The sequence below is a fragment of the Biomphalaria glabrata genome, chromosome 15 (assembly GCF_947242115.1).
Source record: "Biomphalaria glabrata chromosome 15, xgBioGlab47.1, whole genome shotgun sequence".
NCBI lineage: Eukaryota > Metazoa > Mollusca > Gastropoda > Planorbidae > Biomphalaria > Biomphalaria glabrata.
In genome coordinates this window covers 5309417-5328459 of record NC_074725.1, presented here as the reverse complement: position 1 = coordinate 5328459, position 19043 = coordinate 5309417, and the positions used below count along the sequence as shown (strand labels likewise).

At 37.8% G+C, this 19043-nt stretch overlaps 1 protein-coding gene across 1 annotated transcript in view; it reads right to left on the bottom strand.

The window, feature by feature from the left end:
* LOC106063388 (short stature homeobox protein 2-like) overlaps positions 1–19043 on the bottom strand; it is a 51689-nt gene that overhangs the window by 14032 nt on the left and 18614 nt on the right. Inside the window, exon 2 of the mRNA XM_056011804.1 lies at positions 14152–14209. Coding sequence (XP_055867779.1) covers positions 14152–14209 — 58 coding nt within the window. The remainder of the gene's footprint in view (positions 1–14151; positions 14210–19043) is intronic.

Below are 19043 nucleotides of genomic sequence, written 5' to 3'. Positions count from 1 at the left end.
TTTTCCAAACCCTAACCCTAACGCCCAGTAAACCCTAACCCTATGCATAAACGTGCGTAAAGCATATATATATATTCGATATATGAGAAAAAAATAAGACTGTTTCTCAATCTTCGGTGAAAAAAACAGAAAAAAAAACAGTCTTTCTCTTGCAAGCTTGGGGGTCTGGGAGAGCGCTTTAAGCTTCTTCAGTGGGGTTCGGGGCGAAGCCCCGACGCCCAAAATCGTTTTCTTGCATTTTTCTCTGCAGAAACGCATCCTCCTGACATCTACAGCTCATTATTTATCAGTGGGTTTCGGGGCGAAGCCCAGACGTTAAAAGCGTTGTCTTGCATTTTTCACTGCAGAAACGCATCCTCCTGACATCTACAGTTCATTATTTATCAGTGGGATTCGGGGCGAAGCCCCGACGCCAAAAGTGTTTTGTTGCATTATTCACGGCTGAAACGCATTCTCCTGACATGTACAGCTCATTACCTATTAGTGGTGTTCGGGGCGAAGCCCCGACTTCAAAAGCGTTGTCTTGCATTTTTCACTGCAGAAACGCATCCTCCTGACATCTACAGTTCATTATTTATTAGTGGGGTTCGGGGCAAAGCCCCGACTCCAAAAGCGTTTTCTTGCATTCTTCACTGCAGAAGCGCATTCTCCTGACATCTACAGCTCATTATTTATCTGTGGGATTCGGGGCGAAGCCCCGACGCCAAAAGCGTTTTCTTGCATTTTTCACGGCTGAAACGCATTCTTCTGACATCTACAGCTCATTATGTATTAGTGGGGTTCGGTTCGGTTCGCCCCGACTCCAAAAGCGTTTTCTTGCATTCTTCACTGCTGAAGCGCATTCTCCTGACATCTACCGCTCATTATTCATTCTATTATAATGTGCCTTTTGAATAATGAGAAAAATATTCTAATATGAATTTATAATCCCTTAATACATTGCAAATACAACTGATTTGTTCTTTGAAAAGATTAGATACCCCAGATATTTAGATTAAGGTTTTGAAGATCGCCGCCGAAAAAAATAAAAATTCGATTAATAATATTCAATAAAATTCAAGCATAAATTGTGAGTTATAGTCCTAAATTTATTTAACTAGAAAAATATGAGATAGAGTAAAGGTTGGAAAAAGTCGACTAGGAAATGATTATCTGGCTTTTGAACTCATCTCAACCGTGACTGTTATATTGAAAAATTTCATTTGAATTATAACTTTTCCAAAGCAAAGTCTTTCTTAAAATAGTTATGATAAATTCATGTGAAATTACACAAACTCTGTCTGGAAAGGGGAAGGGCGCTAAAATGAAAACGATTAATCCTCGCTCCTTTTTATAATTTCTGCTAATGATTGCATTTTGCATTAAAGAATAGGGGTTGGGCGACTCGATATAAGAATTTACTTTATAGCATATATAAATTATTAGTGACAGATTTTTAAATTTTGTAATTTCTTACTATAATACAAAAAGAAAAAGTATTGATTTGTCCGATGGGGGGAAGGGGATTGCATGTATCGCACTTCCACCTGTTTATATTATATAGATATTCGACTAATTTTGTTCACATACTATGATTTTTCCATAAAAGTAGGACCGCCCCCCCCCCACTCAAAGGGTTTAGATGGGAAGGGCAGTAGAGGTATTCGCTCCTCCCCTTCCAATCGGCCAACAGGTGAACGACATAATATAAAGACCGGTTAAAATACCAATAACAAGTTTTAATCATATATATATCTAATTGATTCTGTTAGCAAGCTGTGATTTCTACCAATAAATAAGACCGCCCCCCCGACTCGAAGGTTATGGTGGAGGGGGGGGCGGATTGATGCCATCGCCCCCTCCAGACCCTACCAAATCGGCCAAAATACTAGAAAGGGGGGGGGGGCGAAATAATCTAAAAATAGGTTGAAATATAAATAATTAGTATATATTATTAACATAAGTAATAAATTCGCATACAAATTGTGTGAATTCTATACTATAATTCGTCCGCCCCCCCTTCGGTCGGCCGAGTGGGGGGGGGGGGCGATCGCCTCTACCGCCCCCCCCCCCTGGATCCGCCAGTGGACACATGTAAATAAATAATTGTGCAAAGTTGTAACTTCATCCGAATATGGAAATGGGAGGAAAAAAAAACGTTTTTACCAGTCTTGCTTGACAATTCTAAAAAATCTCCATTTAAAAATACCTTACATCTAAAATTATAGATTACAATTTCTATTATTCTGTTGGCCGAAGTCCTCTTTCATTACTGCGTCGTTAACATGGTTTTTATTATTTACTCCGAAATCTTCCCAACACTTCCTCTTTTCATTTTCTTTCCTTTTCTTCAGGTTCCCACCTAACGCTCACATTTACCCATATCGCTTACTCTTTTTTTTCTCCCCTCATTGCCTGTATTTTATGGCGTGCAAAGCGGATCTGAAAGATTAGCATGAAAACAACGTACTGCTACGTACACGCTATTGAAAATTGAATATCATTTTCGGATGGCACGGCATCTTCAGCTGACATGTAGGTGAAATGTATATTTAGAGAAAAGCAGACCAATTTAGAGATAGCAATTTTTATCTTTAATTACCGTAAAAATGTAAAAAATTAAAGATGAAATCGCTATATACATATATATAGTACACGTAACTGGCAAAGTGCTAACGTCACCTACAGCTTCCCGAACAACAGTGGCTCTCAAACTGTGATCAGCGGACCTTTGGTGTCCGAAGAAAGGTGAAAATTGTATACAATTAAAACAATTTCTTCGTTAAAAGCAAGTTTATCTGATCGGATAATTTGAATAATAATCAACTTGCCATGTTTAACTCTTTCTCTCCGTAATTATTTTTCCACATTACTATTTCACTACGCTGTTATGATTAAGCATCAATAACTTTGTCGTTTGTTATCGGAGAATGTTTTATTTGGTTTAGAGTTAGAGGGGAATGCATGATCTTTTTATATAACACAAAATAAAGTTTATAAAATTAAACATTATTTTAATTTAATGAGGTCAAATCAACGTCAATTAGGAGAGAAAGAGTTAATAAGTTCATTACGAACTGTTCTATGACGACTTAAACCAAAGATTTGAAGACATTCCTTTCTTGGATACTCCCATCTGGATACTGAGCCCCTTTACGAGTGGACAAGCTCAGATCTCAATCACAGATTAATCGATTCTAATACCGGAGCATCAAATTTCGCTAAAAATTGGCAGCGTTGTGCTGGTCACATGACACCCTCGTTACCTTTAGACAACTGTTCCATAGATCACAAGGTCTAAAAGGGTTTCTTTTATACATCTGTTCAACGATATTTGAAAAGCGTATGGGCTGATTTTCAGGTTTTAGACATTCACACAGGAAGTGCCCAACCCTCTTGCAGAACGGATGACGGCGGGACAGGGTTCGATCCCGGGCCCATCGTGATGACAGTCCTTATCCCTAACCGCACGATCAATCTAACATAATGGTGGTATGTATCAGTTCTAAAATGTTTAACTTAGCTCTGCTTGTAAGAATCATCGGTAGATACATGGTACAATTGAAATGAATAATTCAAAGATTATATCAATAGCTCTTCTGTTGTTATTCCCTGCTGCTGTAGTGAAACACTAATACTCTAAATTACATGGGACACAATTCAGCACACTTGGGTATTGGGCTATCAAGAGACGAAATGATGGACTATCTCCCTTGTCACCAGACGTTTTAATTCCATCATTTAAATATCATATTTCTTCTCGCTGGACAGATTATCTCCCTTGTCACACCCGCACACCGGCAGCACACACTCTCACACACACACACACTAACCACACTATTAGTGGTACTCTCAGCTCAGTGTCTTTGATATGACCGAGCGGTACCAAAATAAAATTGGCACACGATTAAACCACTCACGAAAAAAAAAAAAATTGCAACCTAAAAAATTACGGGGGGAAAAAAAATACTAACACAGACCGCGACTCACTTGCAAGCCGACGTCTGATTGGATGATAAATGTAAACATGACATTGGGTCGCACGTGACCAGCGACCCGCCATGACACACCATGTGATTAATGATCAACCAATCATGGGAGGGAATAGGTCTCGAGTGCCACCAATTTGCGACTTTTTTGGTTGGGGGTCGAGAGTATTTCCCGATGAGTTCAGCAAGTTCCATAACCCCGTCGAGACGTTGTACTTCCTTATTTTATAAGTCGTATTCAAGAGAAGATGTGAAATCCAAGGGGAGATAATTTAATATTTTTTAAAGTGACCGACTCCCTCGACTGTTAACCATGCGGCACTATATCTCAAAGGTTACTGTTAGCAAGGCAAGTACTCTAATAGATCTGAGTTGTAGAAATTTTCAAAAGAAATTGAAGAAAAAAAAAAGGGGGGTGGGGGGACATTGTTGCCGGTTGTTGACTTGTAGGACCAAACTGCTGGGAGACAACTAAACCACTGTAGGCGTATTATAGTTTAACTCATTATAACCTCTTTGTGAACGACACTAAATATGATAATCACTACAATATAAATACATTTTACTTGAGATAAAATTAAAAAAAATATGTAGTAGACTTTAGTAACAATATAAAAAGATATTTTGACCAAGATCTAACTCACTACAAAAACACGTCTTCTCACTCTGGCATTCTGTATTTATCCAGTGTACACAAGACAGCTTATGGCAATATCGCTTATCTTGCATCATTCACACTGCATAGCCACCTGCAAGCCACAAGCTAATCGCTAACTTCTTATTATCATCAAAGAAACGCACACATAGAAACACACACACACACACACATTCCATAACAGGGGGACTAACTCGAGAAAAGAAGAAAAAAATATGACAGAATTTCTAAAATGTAGATTTGAGACGTAAGGTTGTTTCTACTGTCTGTGTTGTTGTGTTTAATGACAGGATTATTGTTGAATAGTTACCTACACGAATAGTTGAATGATAATGTAATTGGAATCGAAATTAAGTTAACACCATGGCCCTAGATTAAGATGGATACTTGTAAAGAGACACACTTGACTTGTAGCTCAAACATTATATGTTGGTTTCAAACATAGCAATAAAAACAACAACATCTCAAATGTCTTATTATTTTTCTGCTTGGCCAACATTTTTTCAATAGTCATCAGATCCTGAATGGCAAAGGGTCTTTTTTTTTCACATGCTAACAATTTTTTTACCCAATAGAATTAATGACTAGTGAGATTAAAATAACTGCTCTTTAGAGAAATCAATATTCGATATGGTGTTCTCATTAGAAATACTATGCTAAGTATGCGGCCTTTTGATATTCGAAATTATTTTTATTATATGCGCTCTATTGGTAAAAATAGTATCCAAGATATTTGTCAGTGCTGACCATTAGATTCCAGGATTTGGACGTAATTGGTTCTATTACAAGGCAAACTACCTAGTTTGGCAGCATTATTAACATATCATAGTGAATTGGTGTTCGTGGGGTAATTAGCGTCCCACTGGCACGAGCGCCAACGAGAGTGGGCTGCTCTCAATCACAACACTACGATTACTCGGGTTTTAGGTGACTGGAGTCGGCAAATCATAAGTATAATCTATTATGTGAGACTTGCAGGTAATATAATAATAATAATAATAAACATGGGCGTTATTTAATTCTTTAAAGTAATATTTTTCTATAACAATTTTGTGGACTTATAAGATGGAATTTTTTTTTGTCAGTTGTCTTCGCTTGCTTTGTACGAGCTGGTCTATTTATAGTATTGAGATACGCTTTCTCTACCCTTCCATGTAGATTTCTCTCTATCCCTGCTTCCTTGTCTCTTTGTCCGTCTCTAACTCTGTTTCTGTCTTTTCTCACTTGCTGTTTCTGTCATTTTTTTTGTTCTGTCTTCCCGTCTCTCCATTCTGTCTCTCTGCGTCTCACTGCACCTATAAAATGTCTCTCTATAAATTAACTTGCGAGTTTTCGACGCTGACTGCAGAGCTAGAGAGGATGATTCTAGCAATGGAATTAAGATGCTACAGAAGGATTCTAGGTATCACATTTAAAGACCACACCACAAATCAAGAGATTAGAGACAGGGTTACTGCAGCGATTGGACCCCATGATGACCTACTAACTATCGTAAAAAAAACAACACCGCAAGCTTAAAATCTATGGCCATATTACAAGATCTTCGGGGCTCGCAAATACCTTCCTTCAGGGAACAGTACCAGGAAAAAGACGAAGAGGCAGACAGAGAAAGCGATGGGAGGACAACATAAAAGAATGGACAGGCCTGCCATTGAAAGAAGTTCTAACTAAGGCAAAAGACAGAGAGGAATGGAGAAAGACAGTCAACGAGTCTTGCATGGTACCCCAACAGTCCAACAGACTAATGGATAGTTAAAAAAATATTAAAAATACGGTATTCTTACTTTCTGTGCTACTTCTGTTTATGCTTCACATCTAATATGCAGACTTTTGGGGGAAAGAACGAAAATGAAATGAAAACGTTTAATAGGCAGCTTGCGGTTTTTCGCGAATTGCGGCGTTCATCATCTGTTCATGCTACGAATCTGTCAAAATCGTGTCTTAGCTAGCACTTAACAGGTAAAATGAAATTATGTACGAAATTTCCAGCGAATCCACACGGCAGTTGACGACATCCCTTAATGCATACAAAGATAAATAAATGAATGAATTTGTTCGTCTTTAGGAATATACATTTATATAAGATTCCTCTCACACTCTCTCTCTCTTTTCTTTCCATCACTCTCTCTCTCCCCTCCTCCTCCTCCTTATTTAAAGGATCTCTGCTTGCTGTTTTGATTATTTTATAAATTTAAATTTCAGCTCACACTCTTCCGCAGTGTTGCCGAACCGCCGGCCCGTGGGCGATATCCGGCACGCGATGCAGTTTCTATAAAGCCCCTCAGGGTCTCTACCAACATAGTGCTGCCAGTTCCAATTGATTTGACGATTTCCTGTTGGGTAACGCTGTCCTTGACAAGCGTTTTTGGAACTGTATGCGCCCCTCCCTACCCCGGACTGAGGAGGTTTTGGGAAACCATTCAGCTACCTTGAAGCTACGGTATGAGAACCCTTCGGCGTTGAAAGTTACTCGCGTTGCTGACAATTAACTATAATCGAATTAGTCGGGACGCGATCATTAGCAACGACCATCAAGAGTTCGTAATTGGCGAATTCCTGACCTCGCCCAGAGCTGCATCGCCTCACCAGTAGAGAAATTTGTCCTCTGGAAGTAATGGCGGGTTTCGGTCGACGGCGTAGCCCATGCACCAAGTCTAAACCATGTGTACATAACATTTGTTTGTTATGGCTGATTGGAGCAATTACCTCGAATACTTGGCTTCCAGTCAATCCAGAGGCGTAGCGAAGGGTGGGAGCTATTTCATTATTAACATTATAAAAATTCAATTTAAAGGGATAAGGAGAACCCTGCAAAGTTGAGGATCTAGTTAAAGGTTAGACCAAGGGGTGGCCTTGGTAGTGTGCGAGACCCTGGCTGTGTCATATTAGAGCCACGAAAGTTTTATACAATGAGATAACGGTGACAAAAAGATTCTCTTTATCATCCCCCCCCCAACGACACACATACTTCTCGGCCCCTAAACCACTTCCGTTCATCACATTACAATTTTTTTGTTAAATTTGAGAATATAAGAAAATTAATGCAGTTATTACTGTACGCTATGAATCTCTCCATCCACGAACGAAATATCTAATTTGTAAATAAAAAGTTTTTTTAATTTGTGGTAAAGGACTTTAAGTTTTATAGTAATGCGTGTGTCAAGTTATACATACATCTACATGGAAGATCGGATTTTCTGTTTGAAGCTGCATCACAAACCACACCCACAGGACAGCCCTAAAATAGAAGTCGAAGAGTGAACCATAGGCGTAGTGAGAGGACGATTCTCGGGGGGGGGGGGGGGGGGGGTCGGGCGCCCAAAGATTTTCAAGACTAACATGATTTTCTGATAATTTTAAATTAAAAAAAAAAAAATCAAGTTCTGGAAAAATAATTTTAACTTACAACATTTTCTCGTACTTATTATGTGTCTTGATCTCTTAAATAAATGACCGTTGTGTTAAGTTTTGGAGGCGCGGTGGATGAGCTGTAGAGCGCTCCCGGGTTCGAATCCTGGTGGAGACTGGGATTATTAATGTCGGGATCTTTGGGCGCCTCTGATTCCACCCAGCTCTAATGGGTACCTGACAATACTTGGGGAAAAGTAAAGGCGGTTGGTCGTTGTGCAGACCACATGACACCCTAGTTAACCGTAGGCCACAGAAACAGATGACCTTTACATCATCTGCCCTATAGACCAAAAGATCTGAAAGTGGAACTTAACTTAAAATATTAATTTTTTTTTGTACAATATTCTACTTGCGTTTTTATCAGATGTAATCACCGTGATAAATACAATACGCAGAGTTTTTCACAATTTGTCTATGTGCATCATATTGATGTCATCAACACTCTAAACAATTTGTTTTTAGTATAGAATTGTTAAGTTCTCAGTTTTTCTTCTGTTGTTCAAAATTGAAGGCTATCCTTTCAAAAACTGTGGAGAGCCTCTCGCCATCTTATGGTGCTGACAAAGATAAGGAGGCCCAAAATAAAAAAAAAAAACAAGTTTCAAGGAAAAAAGTTTTTATATTGTTAAATTGGTATATTTGCACAGTAGTTATAATCCATATGTCTATTAAAATTGTCATGGAATCACCATATTGATGAAACTATCAAAAAATCAAATAAAGCATTTAGGTTTATTAAAAGAAATTTATATCAATCAAATAAGAACATGAAACTAAAATGTTATTTAACCTTGGTTAGGCCAATAATAGAATATGCATCCTTTGTTTGGGACCCTTCAACTCAAGAAAACATTAAGAAATTGGAACAGACACAAAATAGAGCAGTGAGATTCATAACAAACGAATATTCACATTTGACTAGAGTAACACCTTTAGTAAAATCACTAAATTTAGAAAGACTTCAGGACAGAAGACTCAAAAGTAAAGTAGCAATTATACATAAAACACTGAACCATAATTTTCAAATACAAAAACAAAATTTAATAAAATACTCTGAAAGACACAAAGATAAAGGCACACTTCTCGTCCCATATGCTAGGACAAATGTGTACAAATACTCCTTCTTCCCTAGTGCTATTAGAGCATGGAATGGGTTGCCTGAGCTAGCCAGGAAAACCAGTGACTTGGCAGAATTTAAGTCATTGGTTAATATGCATGACTAAATGCATGACGCGTAGGACGTAATCTTCTTCTTTTTTGAAGTAACGTCTGTATTATATAAGATAAGATATTCATCAAGTAAAGTCGATAGTATTCAGGGGCGAATGGGTGTCAAAAACGGCCCAGGGCTTTTGTATATAATCCGACCCAAAATTGTATATCATAATGTTGGGCCTATCATATAGGCCTACCTGTCCTCAAAATCATTATTTTTAATTTGATAATGTATCGATAACTGTACTCATGCATGCAGTGGACACTATATCTTTATAAGAAATATATAGGCCTTATGTTGCTTTTTGGGGGGCACGGTGGCTGGAGTGGTTAAGCGCTTGGCTTCTGAACTGGGTACCGGGTTCGAATCCTGGTGAAGACTGGGATCTTCCTATAGACTATAGACCACAAGGTCTGAATGGGCAACTTTACTTGACTATGTTGCTATTTAATCGTTCAGTGTAGGACCCTAAAAAGATGAAGCCTACTGAATGAAGTTCATGAAGCACTGTCTACGGATCTAGGCCATTCAATTAAGTCGGAAAATGTGTTAAAATCAAATTAGTAATACACTGTCGAGTCTGTAAAAGATTTTTTTAAAAACATAACGCTCAAAAGAGTCATACGCGTCATAGAGGCCCTTTCGGTGGCCCAACCCGGCCCATTAGGGTACCGATTCACCGGGCATTTGCCCGAATGCCCATATAGCCAGTCCGCCCCTGATAGAATTACTAGTACTACTGCTTAAAAAAATTAATTAATATATTATGTGAAGTCTAACCCTGCGAAGGACCTTTCAAACTCTTATGGTGAAAAAAACGTATGCAACAAGATTGGAACGTAAGACAAACAACTTAAGTCCCCTTTCAGACATTGTGATCCACAGGGCGGATGATGTGAAGGTCATCTAGCTTTTTTTTTTTTAAATAAGACTATTTTGCTTACGTTAGAAGGGTCGAATGTCTTCCCAAGTGATGTAACATTGTTCAGTTGACGTTTTTTTTACGTAAACAATTAGAAACCATACAAAATGTCTGTCCAATTATATGAATGAATTACTTTTTTATATGTTCAATTGTTCCGACACTACAAGAAGGGCCGGTCTTAGGGTACTGCAACATATGCGGCCGCAGTGGGCCCCGCACTTTCATAGGCCCAACGCGAATTCTAGGTGTAAATTATTAAATTAAACCATTTTAACTTGTTCTAAAAGGGTTCCTCGAATTCTCATGAAATTGCAAAATATACGAAAAAGGTCGTGAAAATATCCTGAAATTATTAAAATCTTCATCCAAATCTCCTTAAAAACAGACAAAAATGTCATTTCGGGGTGTCATTCAATATGGAAAACGCCAATCTTACTGGCGATGAAAAGAAACGTCATTATCAGCTTTCATTTAATAAACATGTAATAAAAGGTCGAATTTTAACCAAAACAAGTTCAATTAATAATCACTGGCATATTAATAAAGATCTAAATCTATCTCGACCTCAAAGAAATATTTTGCTAGTCGATAGTAAATCTAAAAGGCAAATCTGAATGTTTATCGGCTTTTTGTTGGAAAACTACTATCTACTGTAGATGGGTCGTAAAGTGAATTTGACAGTGATTTGTGTACTTTGTAAGGAATGAATAAAATGCAAAGAAGAGTTTATTTTCTATTACAAAATCTAAATTTTCAATTATTATCCTATCCCTACCCAGACTGGGCCCAGCGCAATCCGTTTCGCGTAGGGCTCCGCAATCTGTAGGACCGGCCCTGACTGCAAGCACTATTTTGATCGTTTTGGACAAAATTGAGTAGATAGATTTCCAGCTGCTCTAACCGGACCCTTAGCCTATGTAATTGTCTTTCCTTCAGTCTGTCTTATTCTAATCGACCATTGGCTATTGACTGATAAAGAACAAAAAATAAAGTCCGATCTGGGAAAAAAAAAAAAGAGAGAAAAAGAGAAAAAAAAAAGATTGAGGTGGGGGGAGATAGGAAGGGTTATTTTCACCAAAAGGGTGGACAGAGGCCGCCAAAAGAAAACGCTTGCCGAGTGAGATGTTGAAATCTCACGTCCGACTCCACAGCACGAGATGTACAGCTCGACTCCCGAGGGGGCGGCGGGTGCCTCCACCAATTAGCCACTCTAGATCTTCTTAATTAAATTGATTAACTCTCTTCGTTTCTTCTCTCCCTTTTTAATAGATGAGCAGTTTAGAAAGGAGACACAGTGTGTTGCTTTATTTAGAACATTTTTTTTTCTTTTAAAATTTCGTTTTTTATTCAGTTCGAGTTCGACCTTTTTTGTGTCAGGCTATTAATTTTATTTAAACTAGACTAAAATAGTAGGCAAAATACAGAGACGGGTATTGATTACATTTGTTAAAATATTTTTAAATATATATTTTTTTATTCAGTATTTTATACACAATACAAATGACAACAAAACAGAGTGACGATACCCCCTGTTTATTTATGTGTAATTTTTCCCAGTGCTGTCTTTATATGAGAAATGAGTCCTTGTAATCACAACAAATTTCCATAAGGATCAATAAAGCAGCCTTAGTCTTAGTCTTTGTCTTAGTTTGAGGGATTAGTCGTTCTAACTGAATGTCTATAATCTCCACTGTACCGGGGACAAGGTTTACTTAGTGACAATTGTCGATAGTTCGTTGCCTATTGTATTTTTTTTTTCCGCTGCCTCTTTTTAGTTCATGATCATTTACACTGTTTATTTGTAATTAACCCACCGCAGCTCATCAGTTATAAATTCATCACCGCCAATATAAGAGCATGTACGAGTAGTCAGCACGAGATCAGTTTTAAAAAAGCAATTGGCTACCTCACCGCAAAATATATTTCTAGTGGAACCAAACCAGTTGCCGAGTTCCCTTTTCAGACCTTGTGATTTGTGGGGCAGATGATGTTAAGATCATCTTTTACTGTGGCACACGGTTAACGAGGGTGTCATGTGACAGCGCAATGACCAACCGCATTTTACTTTTACCCAACTAATGTCAGGTACTCATAAGATCTGGATGGACTCAGGTCATTAAGATCCCTAAATTAAAACTCCAAGTTCGAAAGTCAACCACAGCGCCTGTCATAAAAGTCTATAACTTATTTGGTTTAAAAGCGCACAATTTATACTATAGAGAAAAGCGCAGGTGGACTAGAGTTAAATAAAGAATTTCTCTATTTCTCTCTTCCATTCTCTCTTTCTATCTCTAATTCTTAATTTCTCCCCCTTCTCTCTCTCTATCCCCTTCTTTAGCTCTCTTTATTTCTCCCACTTTCTCTTACTCTCTCTCTCGTTCAGTCTCTTTTTCTTTCTTCTTCTTCCTTCTCCTTGTCTTTTTTTTCTGTCTCTCTTTTTATCCTTTCTCTCTCTCTCTCTCTCTCGCTTTCTCTTTCTGTCTCTCTTGATCACTTTTTTTGTTCTCTTTCTATTTCATTTCTCTCTCTCTTTTTTTTTGTTGCTTTTCTTTTGAGAACCCCCCCCCCACCCCCACAAACACACACACACCACAGATAGAGAGAAGGTCTTTCTCTTCAAGACAGCTCCCCCGACTCAAGCGACCCTCTCTTTTCATTCAACCCCTCCTTCCTCAGAGCGTTAATGGTAGGGCGCGACCTCGACTTTCCAGTGGAAACGGTTAATCTAATTAATTTGCTGGGTATTCATTAAAACTGTCTTCGCGGCTGTGATGAGTAAGAGGCTCCCCAGCGCCCCACCGCTGCTACTGGCTCCCCAGTGCCCCAACTCTGCCGCTGGCTCCCCAAAAACCCACTCCCTTGGAGACGACTCAAGTGTTTGATCCCCCAACATGGTAAGCTGCTCTTCTGTCATGCAATCAATAAAAAAAAAATTAAGTGTTATCAAAAAAGTAGGCCTAGTTTTAATAAAATACGCAACATAGTTTTAAAAGCTCTAAAAAGGATTGATCTAAATTGATCATATAACTATATAATAAATCATACGAATCTATTTAATTTTTTTGTATGCAAACAACGTAACTTTTTCGACCATATTGTACTCCTTTTTATTTCGACGCCTAGGCTATATCATCAGCTTTATGCAATTATAAGACCACCGCTTTTCATCATTTTATCGCAATGATAAGACCACCGCATTTCATCAGTTTATAACGGCGGAGAAATGACCGCCTTTCATCAGTTTATAACGGTGAAGAGACCACCGCATTTCATCAGTTTATAACGGTGAAGAGACCACCGCATTTCATCAGTTTATAACGGTGAAGAGACCACCGCATTTCATCAGTTTATAACGGTGAAGAGACCACCGCATTTCATCAGTTTATAACAGTGATAAGACCACCGCATTTCATGACTTTATAGCACTGATAAGACCACCACACTATATCAGTTTATGGTAATGATAAGACCACCTCATTTCATCAGTTTATCGCAATAATTAGACTACCGCATTTCATAATTTTATAAAAGTGATAACAGTGATAAACCACCTCATTTCATCAGTTTATTGCAATGATAAGACATGTCTTCCTTTTGCGGGGCATCCCTATACAAAAATACATACAAAACTGTCGAAAAAAAACAACGCAAATCCTAAACTATATAGCGATATTGGCCTCGTGGCTTACACGGAACAGAACCAGGTAAACGAAAAAAAAGCGATGGGAAGACATTAAAGAATGGGAATGTGTCATTGAAAGACTCTCAAGGCAAAAGACAGACAGGATTGGAGAAAAACGGTGGATGTGTCATTTTTGGTGGCCTAACGGTCCAACAGACTAAGAAATAGATGAATGTGAAGATGTTTCTGAATCATCATTCTATTCGTTGAGTCTATTGACTTCATAAATCTTAGCGAAGATGACGCAGAAAGAGAAGAAACAAGAGAAGAACTACAACAAGCCAAAAGACTTACCTTTTTGCATCTGACTTTCCTGTTTCCTGCACTTTGCTCGTCTATTCTGGAACCATACCTGTTGACAAGAGAAAAGAATTAAAGCATTGTTTTTAAATATATCAAAAATAACTCTATCAAGTAAATATAAAAAAATTGATTATTTATTACTTAGAAATGACTAGGTTGAACTGAACTGAGACAATATGACATTGTAATTTACCCCCAAAGAAAAAAAATAAAGATATATACATCTGATGAAACGCGCTTTTTTAATAAAGTTAATTAATTTAATGCTAATGAATTTAGTTGTTCGAACAAATCTACTGTATTAGCCTCTTATAGTTCTGTGGGTCGCGACCCCCTTTGGGGTCGATTGACGATTTGCCAGGGGTCGCCTAAGACCATCAAAAATAAGGTTTGTTATTGTCTATTCTCTTCTGTTGCTGTATGTGTGTGTATTGGGGGGGGGGGGGTCGCGGCAGAGTGGGATATTGTAAAAAGGGGTCGCCGAGCTTAAAAGGTTGAGAACCGCTGCTGCTTTAGAGGCAGATACTATCAGTGATGGAAGAAATGTGTCATGAAAATAAAAATGTGTTTAAAGCCACCACTCTTTTTCGCAGCAAAATGTTTGATATGTTTACCATTAGCCCCGCCATATCTGATAGAGATCAACTCTTGTTACTTGTTCATGGTATGAAAAGCAATTCTTAAATCACAGAAAAGATATCAGCTATGAGGAACATGCATTGGGACCACCACTGGCAAATATCTTGTGTTCAAAGAAGTTTCAGACATCATAGAGGAGGAGGAGACATCTTTCCTTTGGGAGAAATTAGTAGGAGGGACTACTGGTACCACCAGAAGTATGGCTGGATGACATAGCGAACTGGCAGCAAGAGTTCTTAGAAAATTTGTCAAGTGAAAAAAAAAAGTGGCAAGAAGTTGAATCAGGTTGACATACGCACCTTCTAAACGAAATTGTAACTCTTCAGTTAGCAGGCGGAAAGGGGTGAAACCAATGTGGCGTAATCGCCTCACAGACGAGCTTCTTGATTGAATGCTTCAACATGGTGCAGTGGGATTTTCAGTAGTTGGTTTTGTATAAACTTAATTATTATATTCACGTTGGAGGCGGCGGTGGTTGAGTGGTAAAGCGCTTGGCTTACGATCAGAGGAGTCCAAGGTTTGAATCCTGGTGAAGACTGAGATTTTTTTTTATTTCGGAATCTTAAGGTCATCTCTGAGTCCACCCTGCTCTAATGGGTAACTGACGTTAATTGGGGGTGGGAAGTAAAGGCGGTTGGTCATTGTGATGGTCACATGACACCCTCGTTAACCGTGGACCACAGAAATACCTTGCCTTTACATCATCTGCCCTATAGATAGTAAGGTCTGAAAGGGAAACTTTAAAAAAATTATATCCACGGGTTTTTAATAAAAGTGCTTAATTTTTTTATTAATGCTTTTGTTGTTGTTGTTGTTTTTTTGTACCTTTTCTGTTATGTGGCTCGCGAAACGAGTGTTGGAAATTAAAATGGCCCATCGGCCGAATAAGTGTAATAATAATCTTTATTGTCCGTGAGGAAATTAGTCTTACAATTAGTGCATTACACCAAACAGAACATAGTAACTAAAAAAAATGTACATTCATACCAGACTCACTCATAATTTACATACAAAAAATTAAATCAAATTGTTTCTATTTAATGATTTGATTGAATTAAACATGATTACATGTACCTAATTTTGCTATTCCCTAATTTCATAACATCGAATCGAAACCAAACTTTAGACCTGACCTGACCGAACCGAACCCGAACTATACTCGTCATCGAACCGAACCCCAAACTTAAATCTTACCGAACCGAACCCGAACTTTGAAAGTTGGGTTCGATTCCCATCTCGTAAGAAAAACGTGGAAAATGAAATAGAAAGACGATGTGGAGAGATTTAAACTAAATAATACCTAATAATTGCATGTAATAATATATGTCCAATATTCTGTACAAAAGATACACTAGATTAAAATATGCACTGGCTTAGCCTCCATCTTTGAACATGACTTTCATAATTATAACCGAGTGAATCGTTTAATGTTGTATCTGGACTATACATAGGTGGTTAACCTTGTTTAGGGAAAATGTGTATTCAACAGACCCAAATCTTATAATATATTGTTTAGGAAGGGGAGAGTACTGATCGTAATACTAATTTTATTCCTTCCCCTTAGTAAAAAAAAAAACTCAGTTAAAAGGCTAAAAAAAAAAAAGGTAAGGGTGTGAGTAAGGGGCGGGCAGGAGAGGTCGCGGTTAATACAATTAGACCAGTTTGTGTCGCCACCAGTTCAGCCCTGATAAAATTAACGCCGGATTTTTTTTTATTTGTATTTTTTTTTTGGTCGTCATCTCGACTGACCGTGTGTACGTAATCCTTTAACCTCTCCGCCTAGCCCTCCCACCCCCACCCCCCAGTTCCTCATCTTAATCTTATTAGGCCATTTGGCTACGGGTTTTGTTTTTTTTTGGTTTTGTTACCCCCCTTTCGCCGCCACCACCTCTCCTCCCGCTTCTCTGTTTAAAGCGTTTGCTATGTCAGTGTTGTTCAAGGATAGTAAAGAATCAACACACACTGACATGGCCATGGTTCAACGCATCACTCTAAGGCTTCTCCCTCTTTTGGTGTGTTCTAGTTTTTTCTTTCATTCAAATATTTTTTGTTTCTTTCTTTCTCTCATCAATCTCAACGAATTTAACACAATGTCTGATTTGGTGACACACCGTTTTAAGAATACACACAATACCCCTCTTCCCCCACATTCCCCACTACACAAACACACTCTTTTTACACATCTATTCAGGTCATAACTTTGTAGATGAACCTGGGTGGAGCATGGTTGGAGCCTGGATGCTGATCTCAAAAACGGCTCAAGCGATTTTCCTATAAATTTAACAGTTGATGTATATCGCTGAGAAAAAGAATTACTAGCCGCTGGCCACACTAGTTAAACCGTTATAATTTTTCAAAGTAAAAAAAAAAACAAACAAAAAAACAATTATAAATTTAGCTAGAGAACTAGGTCTAGATCTAAATCCAACATTGGTTTTGAAAGGACTATCGCGTTCTTGAAAGGACTATCGCGATCGGGAATTTCCGAATGTAAGGTATTATTGATATGAGAGTTTAAGAAATTTAATGTTCAGGAAAATGTGCGCCTTTTAAAGTCTAGATCTAAAGGCCAATCATTGAAACAGTATAAAGTGTAGTAGATCAATACATTCTCTTAACCAGGATTTTTTCTCGGGGGAAATAGGGGGGTTGGGGGGGAAGTGGGGTAAAAAATGTTCCTTTTTTTTTTCAATCTAACTTTTATTAGAATAGCAACCTCTCCGAAAGTTGAATAAAGGAGTATTGTCTTTTTAACATACATTTTTTTTTAAATATTTTTCTTGTTAAAACGCTAGTTACTAGTTAATTAAAAATAAAATAATACTTAAAAAAAAAAAAATAACGCAATAACGAAAAAAAAAGGAGGTCTAGATGTTTACACTATAATAAACATAAAAGTAAAGTAAAGTTCCCCTTTCAGACCTAGTTGTCTATAGGGCAGATGATGTAAAGGTCATCTGTTTCTGTGGCCCACGGTTAACGAGAGTGTCATGTGGCCAGCACAACGACCAACCGCCTTTACTATTCCCCAACTAATGTCGTTACCCATTAGAGCTGGGTGGACTCAGAGGCGCCCAAGGATACCGAAATTAAAAATCCCAGTCTTCACCAGGATTCGAACCCGGTTCAGAGGCCAGGCGCCTTACCACTAAGCCAACGCGCCTCCGATAATAAACATGGCATGTAACATATAGTGGCAGAGCTGGGGTACAATGAGCTCCCGTTGAGGGGTGGGGCTTATCTATGTTTCAACATAGTGTCTTCACCTTCGCCTCTTAATTACTAGTGTACCCTAGTGCTGCTATTATATGTTACATATCATGTTTTCTCATCATTTGTTTCAGCACCAAAGATTCAAACATCATTAATATCTAGACACAAGAATACGCCACTTGCATGTTGGTTGTTAGTGACTAAAGCAGACAGGTTACAAGAGCGCCGATGATTTTGAAGTGTCCGAAAAGTCGCGATGGATAGTTGAGCTCTTTGCTTTTAGGTCGTCAAAATATCCATATTTAATGCTAGAACAAAGATTTGTTTAGGCGGGTCGTAAAATTGGAAAATTAATTAGGATTGAGAAGAGCGGACAATGTTTTGTATAAATGAGTGGAAGACAGTGATAAGTCAATATACCACGCTTGACATTTTTGTATATTTTTTTTTGTGTGTATCTACATCATATCATTTTCTCCCATCATATTTTTACGTTTTTGGTTAGGTTCCATTATAACTCCTCCACATTTCTGCTTATTGCTTTTTTTTTCATTTTTCTCTCTTGTCGCATAAGTATTGCTTTTAAAGAGTTTTTTTTTTTAAAGTACATTAGTGTGATTAATATTATTATAAAAGCCCCTTTGTTATTTTTTTGTGTTCAAGTAAAGTAGGTCAGAACATCTACTGATACTCTATTATCCCCCCCCCTCTCCCCTTCCTAAACTCCCTCAATTGATTGAAGATTTCTATACTTATTGTTAATCACAGTTATCTGCTCTTTACTTAAATTTTTTTTTTGTAAATACACTTTAAAATAAATTGAAATATAATAATAATAATAATAATAATAATAATAATAATAATAATAATAATAATCTTTATTATCCGTAAGGAAATTTGTCTTACAATTTGTGCATTACACCAAACAAAAAACATTATAACTATAAGAAACCAAAGTGTACATTCACACCATACTCACTCATAATTTAAACGTTATATGGAGAAATGTCGAGGCTATATTTTGAAATAGG